Source organism: Sipha flava, unplaced genomic scaffold (assembly GCF_003268045.1).
Source record: "Sipha flava isolate LNK unplaced genomic scaffold, YSA_version1 258_pilon_pilon, whole genome shotgun sequence".
NCBI lineage: Eukaryota > Metazoa > Arthropoda > Insecta > Hemiptera > Aphididae > Sipha > Sipha flava.
Window position 1 is genome coordinate 1,649,266 of NW_020272917.1, and position 18,297 is coordinate 1,667,562.

Consider the following 18,297-nt stretch of genomic DNA (forward strand, 5'->3'; position numbering starts at 1 on the left):
ATGCTTCCCATCAAACCCAATTGATTTGTGGATCAAGTACAAAGATTATATGTGTGATGATATTTTGTATCAAATACAGAATAGAATGGGAAATCTAAATATACAAATCAGTGAAGAAATTTACAATGAAGCATTGATTTCAATTGAGGACATGTGCTTGATAATGTCAAACAAACTATTAATTCAATTAAGCCTGACCGCGCCCAATCGTCCAATGCATGACGCTTTTAACCATGAGTTGCATCGAGAAAGACTATGATCTCAACGCTTTGAAAGAATTAATTCAAACAAATCTTCCACTGTTAAATGAACAACAGAAGTATGTATTTGAAACTCTTATGAAAGTAACAAATGATGAAACTGGAGGGATTTACTTCTTAGATGCACCTGGTGGTACAGGAAAAACTTTTTTGATTTCATTAATATTAGCAACAATTCGCTCACAAAATAAAATTGCACTTGCACTCGCTTCGTCGGGAATCGCAGCAACTTTGCTTGAAGGTGGTCGAACAGCCCATTCAGCACTAAAATTGCCATTAAATATGCAAAGCAATGAAACTCCAACCTGCAACGTTTCGAAGAACTCTGCAATGGCAAAGGTTTTGCAGCAATGTAAATTGATTGTTTGGGATGAATGCACGATGGCACATAAAAAATCTTTGGAGGCTTTGGACAGAACCTTAAAAGATCTACGGAGCAATAATAACTGATTTGGTGGTGCAATGATTTTATTAGCAGGAGATTTTCGTCAAACATTGCCGGTGATTCCACGATCAACGCCAGCTGATGAACTCAATGCATGTCTAAAGTCCTCCAGTTTGTGGAAACATGTCAAAGTACTTCATTTAAGCAAGAATATGCGTGTCGAGTTGCAAAATGACCAATCTGGAAACATATTCTCTAAACAACTCATTGACATTGGTAATGGCAAATTTCCTATAGACATGTTGACTGGCTGCATTAACTTTCCTCAAAGTTTTTGTCAGTTAACTCGATCAAAAGATGAACTTATTCAGGTGTTTCCAGATGTTTCTCAAAATTACAGAAACCATGATTGGTTGAGCGAACGAGCTATACTGGCTGCAAAAAACATAGATGTAAATGAATTAAATTTCAAAATTCAAGAACAAATTACAGGCGAATTGAGGATATATAAATCAGTTGATTCGGCTACTAATCAAGATGATGTAGTCAACTATCCACCGGAATTTTTAAACTCGCTGGATTTGCCAGGATTGCCACCTCACAATCTTCAATTAAAGGTTGGATCGGTGGTTATAATGTTGCGAAATATCAACCAACCGCGTCTTTGCAACGGTACACGGTTAGCGATAAAAAAATTACTAAACAATGTGATAGAAGTAACTATACTCAAAGGAAAGTATAAAGGAGAAGATGTTCTCATACCACGCATCCCAATAATTCCGACTGATGTGCCATTTGAGTTTAAACGACTACAGTTTCCAGTGCGTCTTGCTTTTGCTATGACTATAAACAAGTCCCAGGGGCAATCATTAAGTGTTTGTGGTATTAATCTAGAAAACCCATGTTTCTCACATGGTCAATTGTATGTTGCCTGTTCCCGTGTTGGAAAACCATCAGATTTGTTTATCTATGCGCCAGTTAATCAAACAAAAAACATCGTATACCACAAAGCACTACAATGATAATAATAATAATTATGATTCACATGATTAACAATAAAGCGATTACTTACTTTTAAATCCTTATATATGTTTTATTTAATTATTTTTTATTCACAACGCCCTATCACCAGGGTGACGGTTCTGTTCAGGAGAATTTTTTAAAATACGTAGACACAAAAACTGCCACATTACAAATCTTTTTGACAGGACGAAGTCTGTCGGGTCAGCTAGTATATATATATATATATACATTTAAAGTGTATTTTACCTTACAAAAAAAAAAAAAAAAAATCATTCTATTTTATTTGATTCAATTTTTAATTATTTAGTGATTATTTAAAAAACTATACTTTTATAAAATGGAAGTGTATTGTTTAGATTATTAAGTATTCTCATCCTTTTTTTTAACTATGCATTTTTTCAAATTCTGATTCATGGATAACATGTAATATAAGATTAAATAATCTAAGATATAGAATTGTAGTTTTTAGAGTTCCTATGATTTGGTTAAGTATCAATTTTATCAAATGAGAGCTTCATAATTTTTCTAATATATTTAAAATTTAAACCAGTACTTTTCAAAATAAAATATCTAGAATAAATGAATGAATTTGCTTAAAAATTCATCATGTTTGAAAATCGTTTTTCTTATTTGGAGGTAATTTCTGTTTATTACATGTATAACAAAGATTTGAATGTTTTCTATCTCAATGTATTAATAATAGATTTAATAATATGCTAAAGAAAATTTTCTAAGATTTGTTATTTTTTGACTTTCTCACTTTTAGATTCTGGGAAATCAGAAAATGAGAAATTATTGGTTTTACTATGATTGCATGGTTTTCGTTTCTGTGTACAAAATTTTCAACCATAAGGATTGCTCTGATCATCATAACCATACATAGGAGATCTCTGAAGGTAAATTATGTCTATTTAATACTTTTAAATAGATTATTTTACAAATCTCATAAAAGTTATCTTATTACAAAAAAATAGATGTAAAGTTGTAAAAAAAACTTTCGTAACCAGATTTTGACATAATCAAATTTTTGTTTTCGTTTAATTCTAATATCACTGTTCGCTATAGATTGTATTATTTTCTGAACTTTTTTTTGCTATTTATAAATAATTGAATGGTTATACTTTTTTAGCTTTTCTTTAAAAATGTTGATAAAATAATTTTGATATTACAAGAAATCTTAAAAATATTTAAAACCTATATTTTATGTTGCCTAGAAATGTCACCTTTATTTATTTATATTCTCATAAATTAAATAAATGACAATCAATTTTAAATTTGATTAAATTGATTTTAGTAGAATTTATATAGACATAATTAAAAACAGAAAAGTTTTCCTCTAACTTAATGGCAAATTTAGAAAAATTAAGTTTTCAAAATTTTAAATATAAATTTTTTTTTTTTAAATAATTTACTTAACATTGTTTTAAAAAAAAATGTATAAATTATATGAGTTCGCATTTTAAAAAGTTAAATTATATGAACTATGAATTTCTTAACAATTTAAATTGATATGCATCATAAATGTGCAATAAAAATGTTATTTTAAAACATAGAACATGATTTCCATAAAGATTTTTTTTTAACAAAAAAATTTAAAGATATATTTACATAATTATGTGCATAAAATCAAAAGTTATATATTTAATGTTAGATAACAAATTTTAATATGCAAATCTATCTATATTGAAATAGGAAAAACAAAAACAATTATTATTGTACAGTTCATGTAAAACACACAATTTGTATACAACTAGTCTTGTGAAAATTAGAATACATTTTTTTATTTAAGTCACAAAAAAAAAAATCAAATCAAATTAAAAGCAAAAATTTAAGTCAAAATAAGGTCAATAATTAAAAAAAAAAAAAATGTGATTTAATATGAAATACTTAAAAGATATTTATAAAAATATTGTGTATTTGTACAAGAATGCAATCACTAGAAGTATACAATGTACATGAATGTAATGTCTAATAGTATATAAGAACATAATAAATTGATAATACGCAATGGACAAAAGTATATCTTTCAATGCGGTTTATTTTGTATCTAAAATTCCATTGTTATTGAGGAGTTTTTAATAATGGTAAATTAATGACAAGCTGATTTGAGTAGAATATGAATTTATTAAAAATGTATTCAATTTTTTCTTTAGTTACATTAAAATCGGTTTTAGTTCTATAAGTACTTTCATCAAAAATTATTAATAAAGCTGAGTACTTCTAGTTTTTTCATATTTGTCTTAAAAGGTTGCAGAAGAAAGTAAGTGACATAAATATTTTTCATCATCGGAGGATATATTTACACTGGAAGTACTAGAAATGCTCAACCCTAGTTATTACTTTAATGAACATTTATTAGGAAATCAAATTTTATTTTAAATTCAAAATACATGACTTATCTAACTTATCTTCTCATCCACCAATCATCTATTCCTTGAGTTTTATCACTTTGATTACCCTGTCCTCCTTTTAAATTTCCAAATACTCCCATAACAGCTTTGTTTACAGCAGCAGCCACCATGTCTGGATTAATATTTTTATCACTTGCAAAATTACTATTAACTAATTGTTGTCCATTTCCTCGAGTGTACAGCCGTTCATATATTTCCCGATCATAATCCCAATTATCATTTTGGGACCAGGATTGCTGGTGTTTCGGTGATCGATCTCTCCTTTTATCCTTGTATCTGTCTCGATTATCATATTCATTCCACTTAGGTGCCATTTCTTTTTTTGGTATTGCTTCTGTACACACTACACTGCAATCTCCAACTTTATGATCTTTGCCAATCACTTTCTGAGCTGATAACGGGTCAGTAAAAGTTACAAATGCAAAACCTCTATGTGGTCTTGGTAAAAATAAATCTGATATCTCCCCAAATTTGATAAAATAATTTCTTAATGCATCTTCATCTACATCTTCAGATACCTGACCTATAAATACTTTACGGGGCACTTTATTAACCTGCTTGTCTTTACTATTGGGTATCCGCACATCACACCATCGACCTTCTATGTTGTGCCGTTCTAACATAACACGCACTTGAGATTTTTTATGTTTAAACCTGACAAATCCATATCCTTTTGATTTACCATTAGCATCAGTCTTAATTTGAGTATATTCTACTTGACCAAATTTAGCAAAATATTTTTTCAAGTCTTCTTCAGTTACTTTCCATGGCAAACCCAACACAACCAAATCCATGTCAGAAACACTATCATCATCATCATCATCTTCTGTCTTAGTACTATTTTCAATTTCATTATGTTTACGTTTTGCTGATGGTGTATTACGAAAATTACACATATAAATACGATCTAACCAACCATCTTCAGGAGGATACAATTTGCCCTCATTGAGACGAACTATTCTCAACCTATTGTTAACACGATATTTCAAACCAATAATCCCAGGATATTGTGCTTCTAAAGTAGACAGCAGAAGACTATTATCCTCTTCAGTAGGCATATCAATAGGATCACTGTTTTCACTCTCTGATACTTGCACATACATTTCTAAGTAAACAAATAAACCAAATTAGTTTTATTCTTAAAAAAAATTGAATTATTTTTATAATTTAATTAAATAAATAGTGCAACAGATGTTATGACAAAATTGTGACATTTAAACTGTGATACTGAGATACTATAATCTATATTAAACATATTCTACATCGTTTTATTAACCATTAATCAATTAATAAAAGGAAACAATTTTATTTATTTATAAATAAAACTGTATTCTTTCAACTCTCTTGTTTTTATTGAATTTAAGTGCTTGTATATAATTAGGCCCACAATATCTACTTGTCACAGTATATACAATGTTACTTGCTTAATGTGGGCCTGGCTTCTTAAAATGTTAGACACTGCTGTGTCTTAATAATCAATTTTTAGTTATACACCAAAATACATATTATTTTGATATAAATAAAATTTAAAAAATATGTAATATGTATATTATATTGATTTTTAATTAGATTATTTTAATGGGATATATACATTACATATGTAATTAATAAATAAAATGTAGATATGAACTAGGTGAACTATTCTACGGCAATAAATACAATTTTAAATGTAACTGATTATGTAATAGAACATATTTATTTTATAAAAAATGTTAACCATTAATTAATATAGGTAACATATATATGTGTTATTTAGTGCCAAAGAGATATCTATGGTGCCAAATTACTTACCAAAGAATACGTATCTAAAATACCATAGAAGAAAATTATTATTAAGATCTTAAGAATGAGAATATAAATAAAATTGATTGTGTATGACAACCACAAACACTAAATGGTCGATAAATTGTTAACCTAACAGTTATTATGCAAAAGGTACTTGAAAAATAAATTATCAAATACTACTTAATAAATTAAACGAATTTACGTAATATTATTCTCGGATAATCTAGTTAAAACTTTAAATGATCAATAATATTAAAAAAGTATAGTCAAATATGTTATTAATTATATTGAACCAAATACTACTTGATCATCTTTTTCATCCACACGTTATCATAAGAGCCGGCAGCCATATGCAATTACAAAATAATTTTCTAAAGTGCCGCGACGACAAATATAACTGTGCGGGTAAAGTAAGTCTTCAACGTGGCGACACTGGAAAGATCAATTGGTTTTTTTTTTTTTTTTTTGATGACGATAGCAACGTATAAACAATAACAAAACTTCAAAAGGAGTAATTATCGAAAAATTGTTCCCTCTCCGATGAATTGTAAGAACATCTATAAGATTATAGATAGACACTTGATAGAAAGCAGTTTTCCTACTGACAGTCCAGGTAAACGCTGTTTCAATTATGATATTTACTTATACTAGCTTTATTCAGTTACTTCGATGATAGCATTGTGTTTAGGAATCTCAAAAATGCAATAATTATGTTAGAAACAAAAGTTTTGAAGTTGTTAAAAGGCGACGCTTTAGATGAAAATGAAGAGTTATGTGACTTCACTTTAGCCGATCAAAACGAAGCTTGTGGTAATGCATATTTTTCACAGTGTTTCTAATATATTTTTATACTTTATATTTATTACTTAGAATTATTAAATACCCAAAATAACATTTACATTAATTCAGTTTAGAAAGGGTTATGCTTACATAAAGTAATAATAAAAAATAATTTTATTAATATTATAAATGTAAAAATCTATTTTAAAAATAATATATTTTTATCAATACATTTTAGAAAATAAATAATATCTCCTATTAAAATAAAATATCTCTATATAAAACGACAAGTTTTTCTCAATATTTTCCTTAATTTTTTTATATTCAGTGAGATTTTTTCGACTTTGTATTTTTAAATTGTACTTAACAAATATAATAATACTCCAAATTGAGTATTTATTTATTTACATATTAATGTTCAAGTATTAACTATTTACTAATTTTTAATTTATTTCTCATTATTTTATTATAATGTTAACTGGCAACTTTTTAACATACCATTTACTGAAATATATATTACATGTCGAAGACCCTTAATAATATAAAATTTATTAAATTTAATTTTTAGGGCTATTAAACTAGATTAATTTTTTGGATTAGTGTTTATTACTCTTAAGCATTGTTTAATTTTCATACATTTTATTTATTGTTAGTTAATATTTTATAACTATGCTAATAATAATTTTTAACATTTTAAGCGGCAAAGGGTGTTATACCCATAGGTCCTTCTGACTATGTGCCAATTATTAAAAGTACAGTTACATACATTGTACTTGTTGTACTAGTCAACAGTGATGATGAAGTACTCATGATGCAAGAAGCTAAAAGTACTTGTGCTGGTCAATGGTACTTACCTGCTGGTCGTGTGGAACCTGGGGAAGATTTACATGTTAGTTGAAATATTATAAAATTATAGTACAATATGAACAAAATTATAATTAAAATTGCTTAGGAGGCTGTTAAAAGAGAATGCTTAGAAGAAACTGGATTAGAAATGGAACTTGATACATTATTATTGGTAGAAGTTGCATCTAAAGCATGGTTTCGTTTTATTTTAACTGGAAATATCATTGGTGGTCGTTTGAAAACACCTGGTCAAGCTGACCGTGAATCTTTACAAGCCAAATGGATTAAAAATATTTCCGAGGTACTATTTTTAATTTTTTTTTTTTGTGCTATTTGGTACGACTATTCAAGTCTTATAGAATGGTCAATTGTTCATTACAATTATCATTAAATCTCAAATTTTGAGCTACACATATCATTATTTTAATTATTAAGTTCTTGAATGAAGAATATTAGATATAGGCTTGATATTTAATTCATGAGAATAAATTGTAAATATTTAATAGAAATTATACTAATTAGCAGTGGTGTAGTGAAGGGTACACGTGTACCCACTTCCATTTTTTCAGAATATGCTTGTACCCAATAAAAAAACCAAAGTCCAAACCAAAGTTTGTGTACATGCGTATAACCACTCGTTAGTTTCTTTATTTATTTTAAAAATATATTAACATTTGTCAATTTACAATTTTACACTAGTGTTTCATGTGAATTGTATTGTATTATCTTCACTAATCTTAATTCGTCATTTATTAAGTATCACTTGAAAATTATTTTGCATTATTTTATAGTTTATATGATAGTTGCTATAAATAAAATGTAAATTGTAATGTGTGTAACATTTCATCAAGCACAAAATTCAAACTAAATCATAATAGAGCATTGAGTTATATTACATTAAAAATAAATAATATTGTATAGTTCATAATTTATGATTGAGAAATTATACTTTTAAGAAATTTTTGAGGGGTAGGGGCAAAGCTTTTCAGATCATATTTTTACTGTGGAAATTTTATTTTTGACAGAATTTGGCATATACCCACTTATATTTTTAGCACTACATCACTGCTAATTAGTAATACCAATTTAAAGAATTAAAAATAATTATTTATTTATTTATATATATATATATATATGTGTGTGTGTTGGTGACTAGGTGACCCTTCGTTCAAATGACATATTACCATTAATAGAACGTGGCCGAGCTTATTGTACACATATAAAGAACAAAATTCGTCATCAATGGCATCCCAGAGTTTTACCTGCTGTTAAAGCTCATAAAAAACTCTTGTTACGACTTCTTATTTGTGCTAAAGAAAAATCTGGGTTGGTTCAATTTTTTAATGTTCTAATATATTTTAATATCACCATTTCAAGTAACTATTATTTTTCAGGAACAAATTGAATGTGCTTGTATCGGAAAAAACAGAAGCTCATTTACCTATGTGTGAAATTAACCATAATCGAAACTTACATTCAACATTACGAAAATTTATGACTGTGAATACCATTCAGTTTATACATTGTGGAATATTTTCATAATTGCAATTTTATTTTCTAGGAAATATTTGGTGCTGATGTGGCACCTCATAAACCTCATGGTGTATTAAGTGTCGAACATTGTGGTAAACCGGAAACCACTAATGATGGTTTTTGTTTATCATTATTAGTTACTTTTCAATCACCATTAGAAGATGTTTTCCCTATTGGAAAGTATAATTGGACAGCTGTATCTCCAGAATGTGCAGATTTTATTAAACAACGAACTATAAGAAACATGACTGTTCCCCTTAAAGTTATATGTTAAAAGGTAACAAAGAGTTGCCATAAACATGTTATGCCCATCAAACTAAAAGGTGCTTTATCATAGATTTTATTTTATAGCTATGTATATTTAATAATTATTATTATTGTTAACAATATACATAAATCATAAATATAAATTAAAATTATTTATTATACTTGTCCACCCTTTAATTTTCTTCCTTTTTTACTGAATTTCTTTAATTTTTTATTTTGGATGGTACTAGTATTCTTAGGTATTTTAGTGGCCGGCCCATTTTTATCAGTATCACTCTTTCTTTTCAATTTCTTTTCACCATATGTCTTTTTCAATCCCTTCATCTTTCTTGTCTGTAAAGTGTTCACATCCTGTTTGGTCATGTGCAGGCGTCCTAATTTAGATCCAAAATTATCACGACGTACACTCTTAATTTTTTTACCCTGTAAATCCATAATAATTAAACGAAAAGAATTCAATCTAGGTAATGTAATTTAAATAGTATACCTTTATACTGGATCTTTTGCAAGCAGTTTTAAATAAGTCAGCACTAGCCATATGATCTCTTCTAACTACAAAATCGACAGATGGTCCAACTTCTTGCAGCTCAACATGTGGAGTTTTTAAACTGGTTTTTGACAAAATTGTTCTAAAAGTAAAAATAGTATTTAAATAATTTATAAATAAAACATAAATGTAAAGAAAATTACCTGTAAGAACGTAATAATATTTTACTATCAACTGCAGTAAATGACATGACATGCTCAATGCCATTTGGTCTAATTTGTTTTAATGGTTGTCTTTGGAAAATGTCAATGAATAAATTTCGTAGACGTTTTAATTGCTGATCACTGTCAAATTGATCACCCAAAAACACTAAAACTGGTTTTACACCAACTGAAATTTCTGATAAACCTTTAAATTCACTACATCCCTTGTATGATTCAATGCCCAATTCAAACATATCTAATATGTGTTGATCATAAGTACGTCCTGTAAAACATTAAGATTTTAAAATTTGTAAGGCTGAAGTAAATATAATTAATACTTCAATAATTATCTTTCCATAATACAAAATTAAAAATGATATGATATTTTTCCAAACATTTATTTTATTTTAATTATGCAGAGATAATTACAAATATATTAATCAACAATAACAATATCTATTATAAAAATCAAGATACTTTTCCATTATATTCTTACTCATTTTAAGATTAGACAATCAACATTTTGTAAAGTTGAGATTAAATTAATTAAAATTGAATTGTTACTTGATTAGTAATTTGAGATATTTTTATTTTGAAGATTTAACATAATTCATTTTTAAAACTTAGAGGAAAATGTTAGCACATAATATATCTAACATATAAGTAAACAAATTGCATATAAAGACATTTTTATAATATTTGATAAAATACAATTTCATTTATTTTAAATATTCAAAAATAAAATCCTAAACCAAAAATTAGGATATAACTATGAGTAACATTTCATACCAAAATAAACATTAAAGCTAATAAATATCATGTTTCCTCTCTTATGACATTAGAACTATTTAAAATATATAAATAGGCGATATAATCATCATTAAATAATATACATAAAATATATTAACCCTAATAATTTATTTATTTTATATTTATAGCTTGATTACAGGTTACTATAAACTTATATTTTTGTTTATGACTAAAAAAATAAAAAGACAAGTCTACATCTGCAGATTACGTTAACTGAAAATATAGTTGAAATTTGACTTACCAAGCACCAAATTGTTTGGTCTTTTTTTGCTGTGCGAAGAAAAGAAAAATAAAGATGAGTCATGCTTCTGTAGTAATTTTTCAATTTGTACTGCGTCATCAAAAGGCAAAATATCATTTTTTTGGGTTAACATAACAGCGTCTGGCTTCTTGAGTTTTAACTAAAGATATTAAAAAAATGTTAAACTATGTTGGGTAATACAGACTGAAACTTACTAAATCTTTCATGCAGCTGCTGACATTTAAAGATGATTTACGACCAGGAATAAACAGAACATGCTTCGGGTTCTCCACGATCTTTGGTTCTTTTTTTAACAAGATCCTTTTACCTCGTTTTGTCCTGGGTTTTCTACAAAAAAATTAATGTAAATAGGTACTAAAAACAATATAATTTTAATCAAAAAAATTTTACATACACCACTCTTTGCATAACGCCCATTTTGAAAAACAATAAAATAATAAACTTGACTGGAATGTCAATATGAAAATTACAGTGTAAATGTCATCACGTGTTTTTACTTGTTAGTTAATTATGTTTATTTTATAATGATAACATAATAGATATATTATGATAATATCGGTAAAAAAATTTTTTTATTATTATTATAATACGGGAAATTTATATTTCTGATACTGGCACAACCGGGCTTGGGTCAGTTCTCCTCATTGATAAGAGATAAAAATGATAAGAAAGCATTTTATAATGATAACCAACTGTTCGGAATCAAATTTTTTACTGCCAGGAATTTAACGCCAAAGAGTTAGGCAATACTGTGCTTATGTATTTTATGAATTTAACCGTTTTACTGATTGCATTCTAAAATTATAAATCAATATCACTTTGGTTATTGTTTAAGAATATCACCTGTGATTATTTCATGAGAGAACTTCCAGCGATTATATTTAATAATAATCTAAACCTCTATACAATTTCTTGTTACTTAGTTTTGACTTATAATCGTTAATGGCACCAGAGTTTTTAAAGATTTTATGAGCTATTTTCTTTTTAAATATTAAATTTTTTAGTTCAAAATCAAACCATATAGGATATTTTTGACGAGTTATTATTTTTTTTAGAACAAATGTATCAATAATTCATAAATAATAGAATAACATAAATTTGTAACTGGACTATTACATTAATGTAATTGACTGTAATATTATTTTTATTACATTTATTTATTAAACTGAACATTATTCCTTAACAACCAAAATAAAATTACAATATATTATTTATATAAGACATAATTAAATTTTGAATAGTTTGATTCATAACTCATATTATTATAATATTTTAAATTATAATAATATTATTAGTGATTGATATGATATATTGATAATAATAGCCTAACATTATGATAATGGTGAATAAATTACGTGCATGCGCAGAACGCACAAGGTGCATTCCTGTTTAGACGCTCCTCTATACCAGCCCTCGCTTTATTTTGTATTTTTGTTCTTAAGTTGTTAATCATACAGAGTCGTAAACTAGGCGAGAATACTACTCGTTCTGCGTATGTCTCACGACTGCTTGAATTGCACGACCGATAATTTATGACCCTCAATTCACACATCTCAATTGCAGATGCTCCTGATTTTTTAGAATTATTTATTTTTTCAATTCTTGATAATAAACTGATCTAATATTTTTAATCTTTTGGACCATTTCATGAATACCAAAGCCATCGATACCTATTTTATCGTATATATATTTTTTAAGGCCCCATCTCTTGTATTTCTTTGTACACTTCAGAATTTATTTTCCACAAACATTCCGCATCGCGATACAATTCAACAAATTGAATTGTTTGTTTTGTATTTATTTCGTACACTGATATTAGGTCGCGTGCACATAGGTGAGTGTTGCACGGTGAGTGGTGAACGATGAGCGTTGAGCGGTGAGCGATGAAGTGTGTACACTAAACAGCACGCGATGAGCGTTGTCTACAACATTATTTTATTTTAGTGTAGTGACTTAGAGCACTATGGCACTATGTTCGGAAATTCGTCGTATTTTATTGTTCGAAAATTCATTTTTACGATGACTACGCCTCTTAACTAAAAAGAAAAAAAAATAGATGTTCACGAAATGAATAAAAAACGAAGTGTTCTAGGCAAGTTCCATCATGTATATGAAGAATTAAGACTTGGTCGAGAGAGATTTTTCAAATTTTTACGTATGTCAATAGAAACTTTTGATTTTCTTTTTTCAATAGTACAATTCAAATTAACAAAGCCGGTGACAAATTTCAAAAAATTTCTGCGGTTGAGAGACTTTATGTCACTCTAAGGTAAGCCATTAAATATGATTTTGTTTTAATTATTATATTATTACGTAGGTAGGTATTCAATATAAATATTTAAATTGTTTTTGTTAAACATTTTCCTTTAAATATTTTATAAAAAGCAACATTGTGTTTATAAAATCTGTATCTATGAAACAACTGTATTAAGACTTCTAAGGTTTAAAAAATAAACAAAAAACAAACAACTTTAATAAAAAAAAACCATAATAATATATTACCTATTCCTAACTGGAAAATATACAACAGCTCCAATTTCATCCCACAATTTATTGTTTTTTCAGGTTTTTTTATAATCGGCGTGTATATAATTCCATAAAGATGGTCTTCCCTGCACTTCTGATATGAGAAGTTCTCGACTTGCATTTGTAAAATGTATTTTTTGAGAGCACATGATATTTTATAAAACACGTTTTAATTTATACCAATGCAAAATATAAATACAACGCTCACAATTCAAGTCGTCTTGAAAAATAAACGACGCATCGCTAACGCTTAACGCCCGAGATCAGTGTACACAGTTCCGATAAAATTACCATGTTTGATTTATTTTTGTCAACGCCCACCGCTCACCGCGCAACGCTATCCAATGTGTACGCGGCCTTACGCTGACGTAGGAAATGTTATTATTATATAAAAATAAAATGATTCATGACTATACCGGTCGTGTTTACTCCAACATGCCGGAGTAATCACGACCTATCTATTTTTGGTCGTAGACAACTACTATCACGACTACCAGTTCACACCAGGTAGTGATCACGACCAACCCTCTTAATAGTAGTATTCTCGCCCAGTTTACGACTCCGTGTGAACTCGGCTTAAAACTAGCACTGGATCAAAAAATACAATGCCCCTTAATTGCCTTGTATTCGTACCATTAACGAAATTTGCTAAACTACTTGGAAAGGGTGCTTATCTAATATCTCATAGCAGAAATATTTACCATAAAAACGCTGTTCAGGAATTATAAATAATTTTTATATATTATTATTAATCTCAAAATAAAATTATTAATTGGTAGGTACTTTAAATACAGCTCACAACGGACAAATAAAAGAAAATAGATCTTGGTTGTAACCAATAATTGACACATTAATATTTCTTGAAAAACAAAATAAACGTATTCGAGGACATCGCCATGATGGTAGTATATTTGACGATTCTCAAAAACCTACAGAAAATAACGGAAATTTCAGAATTTCAACAGATGATAAGATTTTAAAAAAATATCTATTAACCTCTGAGTCTAAAACTACTTACATTAGTAAAATGACATGGATTGAACTTATTTTTACTATGGGAAATTTAACATTAAAAAATGTGTTGGAAAGAGTAAAACCATTAAAGTTTTACAGTGTTATCTTCGATGAAACTATTGATACATAAAAAATATATCAGTTAGTCTCTGATATTCGACATGTATACAAAAATGAAGTGTACGAATATTTTGTCGGATTTTTGGATTGTTATCGAGAAAACTATAAAAATACTGGAGGGAAAATAGAAACTAAAATTACCTTAGAAATTATAGGAAATTCAATTTTAAGTATTTAAGAAAAGCTTGATTTACAGTTTGAAAAGTACGTTGAAATTACAATAGATGGATGCTCTGTTATGCTGTCCGAAAAATTTGGAGCTGTTAAAAAACTTAAAGCAAAACTTAAAAATGCAATCAAATGCACTTGTTTTAATCATGCCTCACATTTATCGATTATGAATGGTTAGATTGTTAAATTGTTTTGTATTAACATATGCACTTATTCCGTTTAATACTTTTTCCTCAAATATCAATCACTTTTTCTTCCTACGTCGACTACTTACTTTTCATCTTCTCATCCAATATTACTCCAACTCCATTCTTAGTATAGTACTAAGTAACTAAGTACTACTAGTAAATAAAGATAATTTTGGGAGCCAGTTATTTAGTTTGATTGTAGATGAAGCTAAAGAAGAGTCGAAAATTGAACAAATGAGTATTTGTATTTGATATTAGCACGATTTTAAAACTGTTTTTATTTTAACGATTTAATTTAACGAGCTAAATGCTCAAGCATTATGTGACGACTTGCGATTTTTTTTAAAAAATTGCTGGTTTGGATATTTCAATATATGTGAGTCGGTCTTATGATGGAGTATCAATAATGTCGGGAGCTTTTTCTAGTGTTCAAACAAAAGTAAGAACATTAACGGTAAATTCTTGCCACACTTACAGGTTTAATCCAATAGAAGTTAACATAGCAAAAAATATTCATATAGTAGGAAAAATAGTTTATTAAAAGCTATTTATATGTTTTAATCGGTTTCTACACTTTGCCATCACGTTTTTTTTTTATTGCTTGCGAACCACAACAAAGTGTCATCAGTTCCGTTTCGCGGCACATTTAATTCTTTAACGAGACTCAAAAAAAATATTGTACATAGTACCTTACCATTTAAGATATAATACCATATAATTATACCGAAACAAGGATCGGATTAAGGTTACATTTCAATAAGAAATATTTTATTACACATTTTTGTAAAACAATGAAAATGTTTTTGACGCAAAATACGTGGTTTTATTATACAATACATTAATTTAACAAAAAATATAAATACATTTTTACAATAAATAATTGTCTTCTTAACTTAGGCCAACGGGCCTGATTAATGTGCTGTCACAGCCAAGCCAACCGGCAAAGTCTTTTGCATTTCACATAATCCTAGTTGACGTATAAAGCAGTAATGTAATGAAAGTCATTGCTGCATGTCATAATAACAAAAACACTATCTGTAACGAAAACGTTTATATCAAGACCTACACATGACACGAAGAATACATTTATAAATTAAAATTGTATTGTTATAGGTAAGATTGTATTTAAGGATCGGATGGAGAAGCAGGAGTTTTATTCTTAGGTTAAGGAGGTATTTTAACGGATTTTTTTTCTGGTGAAATTCCAATACTCTGCAGAAACGAAACTTACGTGTGAAATAATATTTCGGTATGTATTATCGAGACGTCATTTGGTTTGAACCGTTATAACGGCCGATCCGATTGGAAAAAATAACGGTTAGTAGCTATGAACTGATTAACAGTTTTGTACGGCTGACCGGTGAAAAAACCGTCTATGGTTTGGTTTATCGTGCTTTCAGCTAAAAAATCAAAAAACAGCAATTTATAACGAAATTTTGTAATACGTATATGTTCATTGTATGTTTATAAAAAAATATTGAAATAGAATTATAAATTTTTAAACAATGTAACGACGATGATGATTATGTATGTTTTTAAAAATACTGAAAAACATCAAATCGCTTTTGGTGCGTAACAATAAAATAATAAAGTATCGTACTCGGATCGCTGGCGCTTTCCATCATGGTCCTCGATATGAGTCGGACGAGAATCTCAAATTCGGAGGATTTGATGATTGGCCCGTACTCAAAATATGGTCTCATACGGTCTGAGACCAACAGCTTGATCCTTTCGTAGGAAACTATCCGTTCCTCTTCTAGGGACAGGAATATTGGTCGATACTCGGGATTAAAGCAGTTATCAAACACCTGATTTAGCTCTTCGTCTATCCGGGCTCGCATGGCATGGGGTAGTCTTCTCATGTTCCTTCGGAACTCGTGTGTCGTAGCCACCATAGCGCTGAGATTTTTATCGTTCTTAACGATGTCAATCATCTCGGGTCGCACGGTATTCGGGTCCACAATGGCTTCCGTTGGCGTTCCCGGAAACATTGATGTACGGTTGAAATTTTCAATGGCTAATGTCATAATGGCCTGTTCGTCCTGTTGATCTGAAAGCGTAAATAAAACGTTTATTTTAAGGAAACGTAATAGTGTACGCTCGATTATGTGTTGCCTGTAACAGACGTTAGGTTTTATTTGCAATAAAGCCAAAATCTAATTACCGAAGACTTGTGCCTGCGTCGGGAACTGAAGTAAGTACGCGTCGCCACAGTTCTGCTGTCTTTCATCAATATCGACAACAGCGACCTCCATCGTCGATGCAGTTTCATGATTTCTATTGTCCGATTGCGCTATGATGGTCGTCATCAGCCGGTCGTGGATCGTTGAAGTGCCGGTACAGATTTTCACTTCGTCTATCTGTTTACCCATAAGAAAGCATTACGATCGTGAATCATTTGCGTAATATTGTTTCATTTGTCGTTTTAGCATGAGCATATTTTAGTGGTGGAGGCGAAGGGGCGATCGCCTCCCCCCTTGAATTTATATTTAAGTAATTGATTTCATGTCAAATTTCAAATTTTTTTAATGTAGATCATTTTATAATAAAATCAAATTACGCGTGGCTGTGAATACTGTAATTAGCTTTTTGTCGGGTCCATGCTTAGTGAAAAACAATTAAAATACAAGCGTAACTTTCAAAACACAGACAGGTGTTAAAAAAAAATTATACAAAATCGATTCTAACTGGATCCGACATTAGATTAAAAAAAAAAAAAAACACAAATATTAAGGATTCACCTGGCAAAATATTACCAACAATTTTACTTGTAAATTTTGACCCTGAATTAAAATATATTTGAGTCACCCCGCTCCCCTAGAAGTAAGTCTAAATATGCCCCTGCGTTTTAGTGTATCCGCGTGGGATAATTTATGGGTACAGCAACAGCCAAAAGTAGTGGGAGGTTTCTTTTCCTTTTTCAAGTGCAACCTATGGGTAAATTTCGAGAATCACAGAGTAGATATTCACGTACTGTTTTACGCATTGCATCGCAGTATATCTCTGCTACCATGCACTTCCTTATCGCTTCCTTTTCCATCTCGCCCAAACACTTCTCCACGAACATTTCTATTGTTCCATCTTCAGCCGAGCCGCGGTCGCTCACAGTGTTTGCTTTTATATTTGCCATTAGCGTTTCACGCAGTTTCGCCAGGTAACCTGCCCTTACCATGTTACTGAGACCATAGTCCACGTTCTCGGGACTCATGTCTGCTGGTGTTGCCGG

At 29.1% G+C, this 18,297-nt stretch overlaps 6 protein-coding genes across 6 annotated transcripts; 2 read left to right on the forward strand and 4 right to left on the reverse strand.

The window, feature by feature from the left end:
- The first annotated feature begins 697 nt into the window (after positions 1 to 697).
- On the forward strand, positions 698 to 1,724 carry LOC112684806 (ATP-dependent DNA helicase PIF1-like). The gene has a single exon (XM_025556480.1). It carries the CDS (start codon positions 723 to 725, stop codon positions 1,665 to 1,667), a length of 945 nt encoding a protein of 314 aa, XP_025412265.1. The 5' UTR covers positions 698 to 722; the 3' UTR covers positions 1,668 to 1,724.
- Positions 1,725 to 3,772: 2,048 nt separating this feature from the next.
- On the reverse strand, positions 3,773 to 6,087 carry LOC112684803 (TAR DNA-binding protein 43-like). The gene is made up of 2 exons (XM_025556477.1): positions 5,871 to 6,087; positions 3,773 to 5,184 (listed from the first exon to the last, which is right to left on the reverse strand). The coding sequence occupies exon 2, from the start codon at positions 5,180 to 5,182 to the stop codon at positions 4,073 to 4,075; it is 1,110 nt and encodes a 369-aa protein (XP_025412262.1). The 5' UTR covers positions 5,183 to 5,184; positions 5,871 to 6,087; the 3' UTR covers positions 3,773 to 4,072.
- A 252-nt stretch (positions 6,088 to 6,339) lies between these two features.
- LOC112684805 (8-oxo-dGDP phosphatase NUDT18) lies at positions 6,340 to 9,390 on the forward strand. The gene is made up of 7 exons (XM_025556479.1): positions 6,340 to 6,477; positions 6,553 to 6,674; positions 7,343 to 7,533; positions 7,597 to 7,791; positions 8,647 to 8,816; positions 8,885 to 8,990; positions 9,052 to 9,390. The coding sequence occupies exons 2-7, from the start codon at positions 6,575 to 6,577 to the stop codon at positions 9,295 to 9,297; spliced, it is 1,008 nt and encodes a 335-aa protein (XP_025412264.1). The 5' UTR covers positions 6,340 to 6,477; positions 6,553 to 6,574; the 3' UTR covers positions 9,298 to 9,390.
- A 34-nt stretch (positions 9,391 to 9,424) lies between these two features.
- Positions 9,425 to 11,569, reverse strand: LOC112684804 (ribosome production factor 2 homolog). The gene is made up of 6 exons (XM_025556478.1): positions 11,447 to 11,569; positions 11,247 to 11,379; positions 11,032 to 11,191; positions 9,981 to 10,263; positions 9,778 to 9,919; positions 9,425 to 9,713 (listed from the first exon to the last, which is right to left on the reverse strand). Exons 1-6 carry the CDS (start codon positions 11,467 to 11,469, stop codon positions 9,447 to 9,449), a joined length of 1,008 nt encoding a protein of 335 aa, XP_025412263.1. The 5' UTR covers positions 11,470 to 11,569; the 3' UTR covers positions 9,425 to 9,446.
- Positions 11,570 to 16,331: 4,762 nt separating this feature from the next.
- LOC112684888 lies at positions 16,332 to 17,597 on the reverse strand. Its single transcript, XM_025556608.1, has 3 exons — positions 17,236 to 17,597; positions 16,672 to 17,121; positions 16,332 to 16,471 (listed from the first exon to the last, which is right to left on the reverse strand). The coding sequence occupies exons 1-3, from the start codon at positions 17,441 to 17,443 to the stop codon at positions 16,356 to 16,358; spliced, it is 774 nt and encodes a 257-aa protein (XP_025412393.1). The 5' UTR covers positions 17,444 to 17,597; the 3' UTR covers positions 16,332 to 16,355.
- Positions 17,598 to 17,859: 262 nt separating this feature from the next.
- LOC112684906 lies at positions 17,860 to 18,297 on the reverse strand (the record flags this gene model as incomplete). The annotated part of the gene is given in 1 exon segment (XM_025556638.1): positions 17,860 to 18,297. A coding segment is annotated over 1 exon segment (306 nt), but the record flags the coding sequence as incomplete, so codon positions are not given.

Coding starts and splice junctions, on each gene's coding strand:
- LOC112684806 (XM_025556480.1), top strand. CDS start 723: ATGATTTTATTAGCAGGAGATTTTCGTCAAACATTGCCGGTGATTCCA.
- LOC112684803 (XM_025556477.1), bottom strand. CDS start 5,182: ATGTATGTGCAAGTATCAGAGAGTGAAAACAGTGATCCTATTGATATG.
- LOC112684805 (XM_025556479.1), top strand. CDS start 6,575: ATGTTAGAAACAAAAGTTTTGAAGTTGTTAAAAGGCGACGCTTTAGAT. Junction 8,817..8,884: donor TGTGCTAAAGAAAAATCTGG/GTTGGTTCAATT, acceptor ATTATTTTTCAG/GAACAAATTGAATGTGCTTG. Junction 8,991..9,051: donor CATTACGAAAATTTATGACT/GTGAATACCATT, acceptor TTTATTTTCTAG/GAAATATTTGGTGCTGATGT.
- LOC112684804 (XM_025556478.1), bottom strand. CDS start 11,469: ATGGGCGTTATGCAAAGAGTGGT. Junction 11,192..11,246: donor GCAGCTGCATGAAAGATTTA/GTAAGTTTCAGT, acceptor TAATATCTTTAG/TTAAAACTCAAGAAGCCAGA. Junction 9,920..9,980: donor ATATTATTACGTTCTTACAG/GTAATTTTCTTT, acceptor TTTTACTTTTAG/AACAATTTTGTCAAAAACCA.
- LOC112684888 (XM_025556608.1), bottom strand. CDS start 17,443: ATGGGTAAACAGATAGACGAAGTGAAAATCTGTACCGGCACTTCAACG. Junction 17,122..17,235: donor GACGCAGGCACAAGTCTTCG/GTAATTAGATTT, acceptor TTACGCTTTCAG/ATCAACAGGACGAACAGGCC. Junction 16,472..16,671: donor GGAAAGCGCCAGCGATCCGA/GTACGATACTTT, acceptor TTGATTTTTTAG/CTGAAAGCACGATAAACCAA.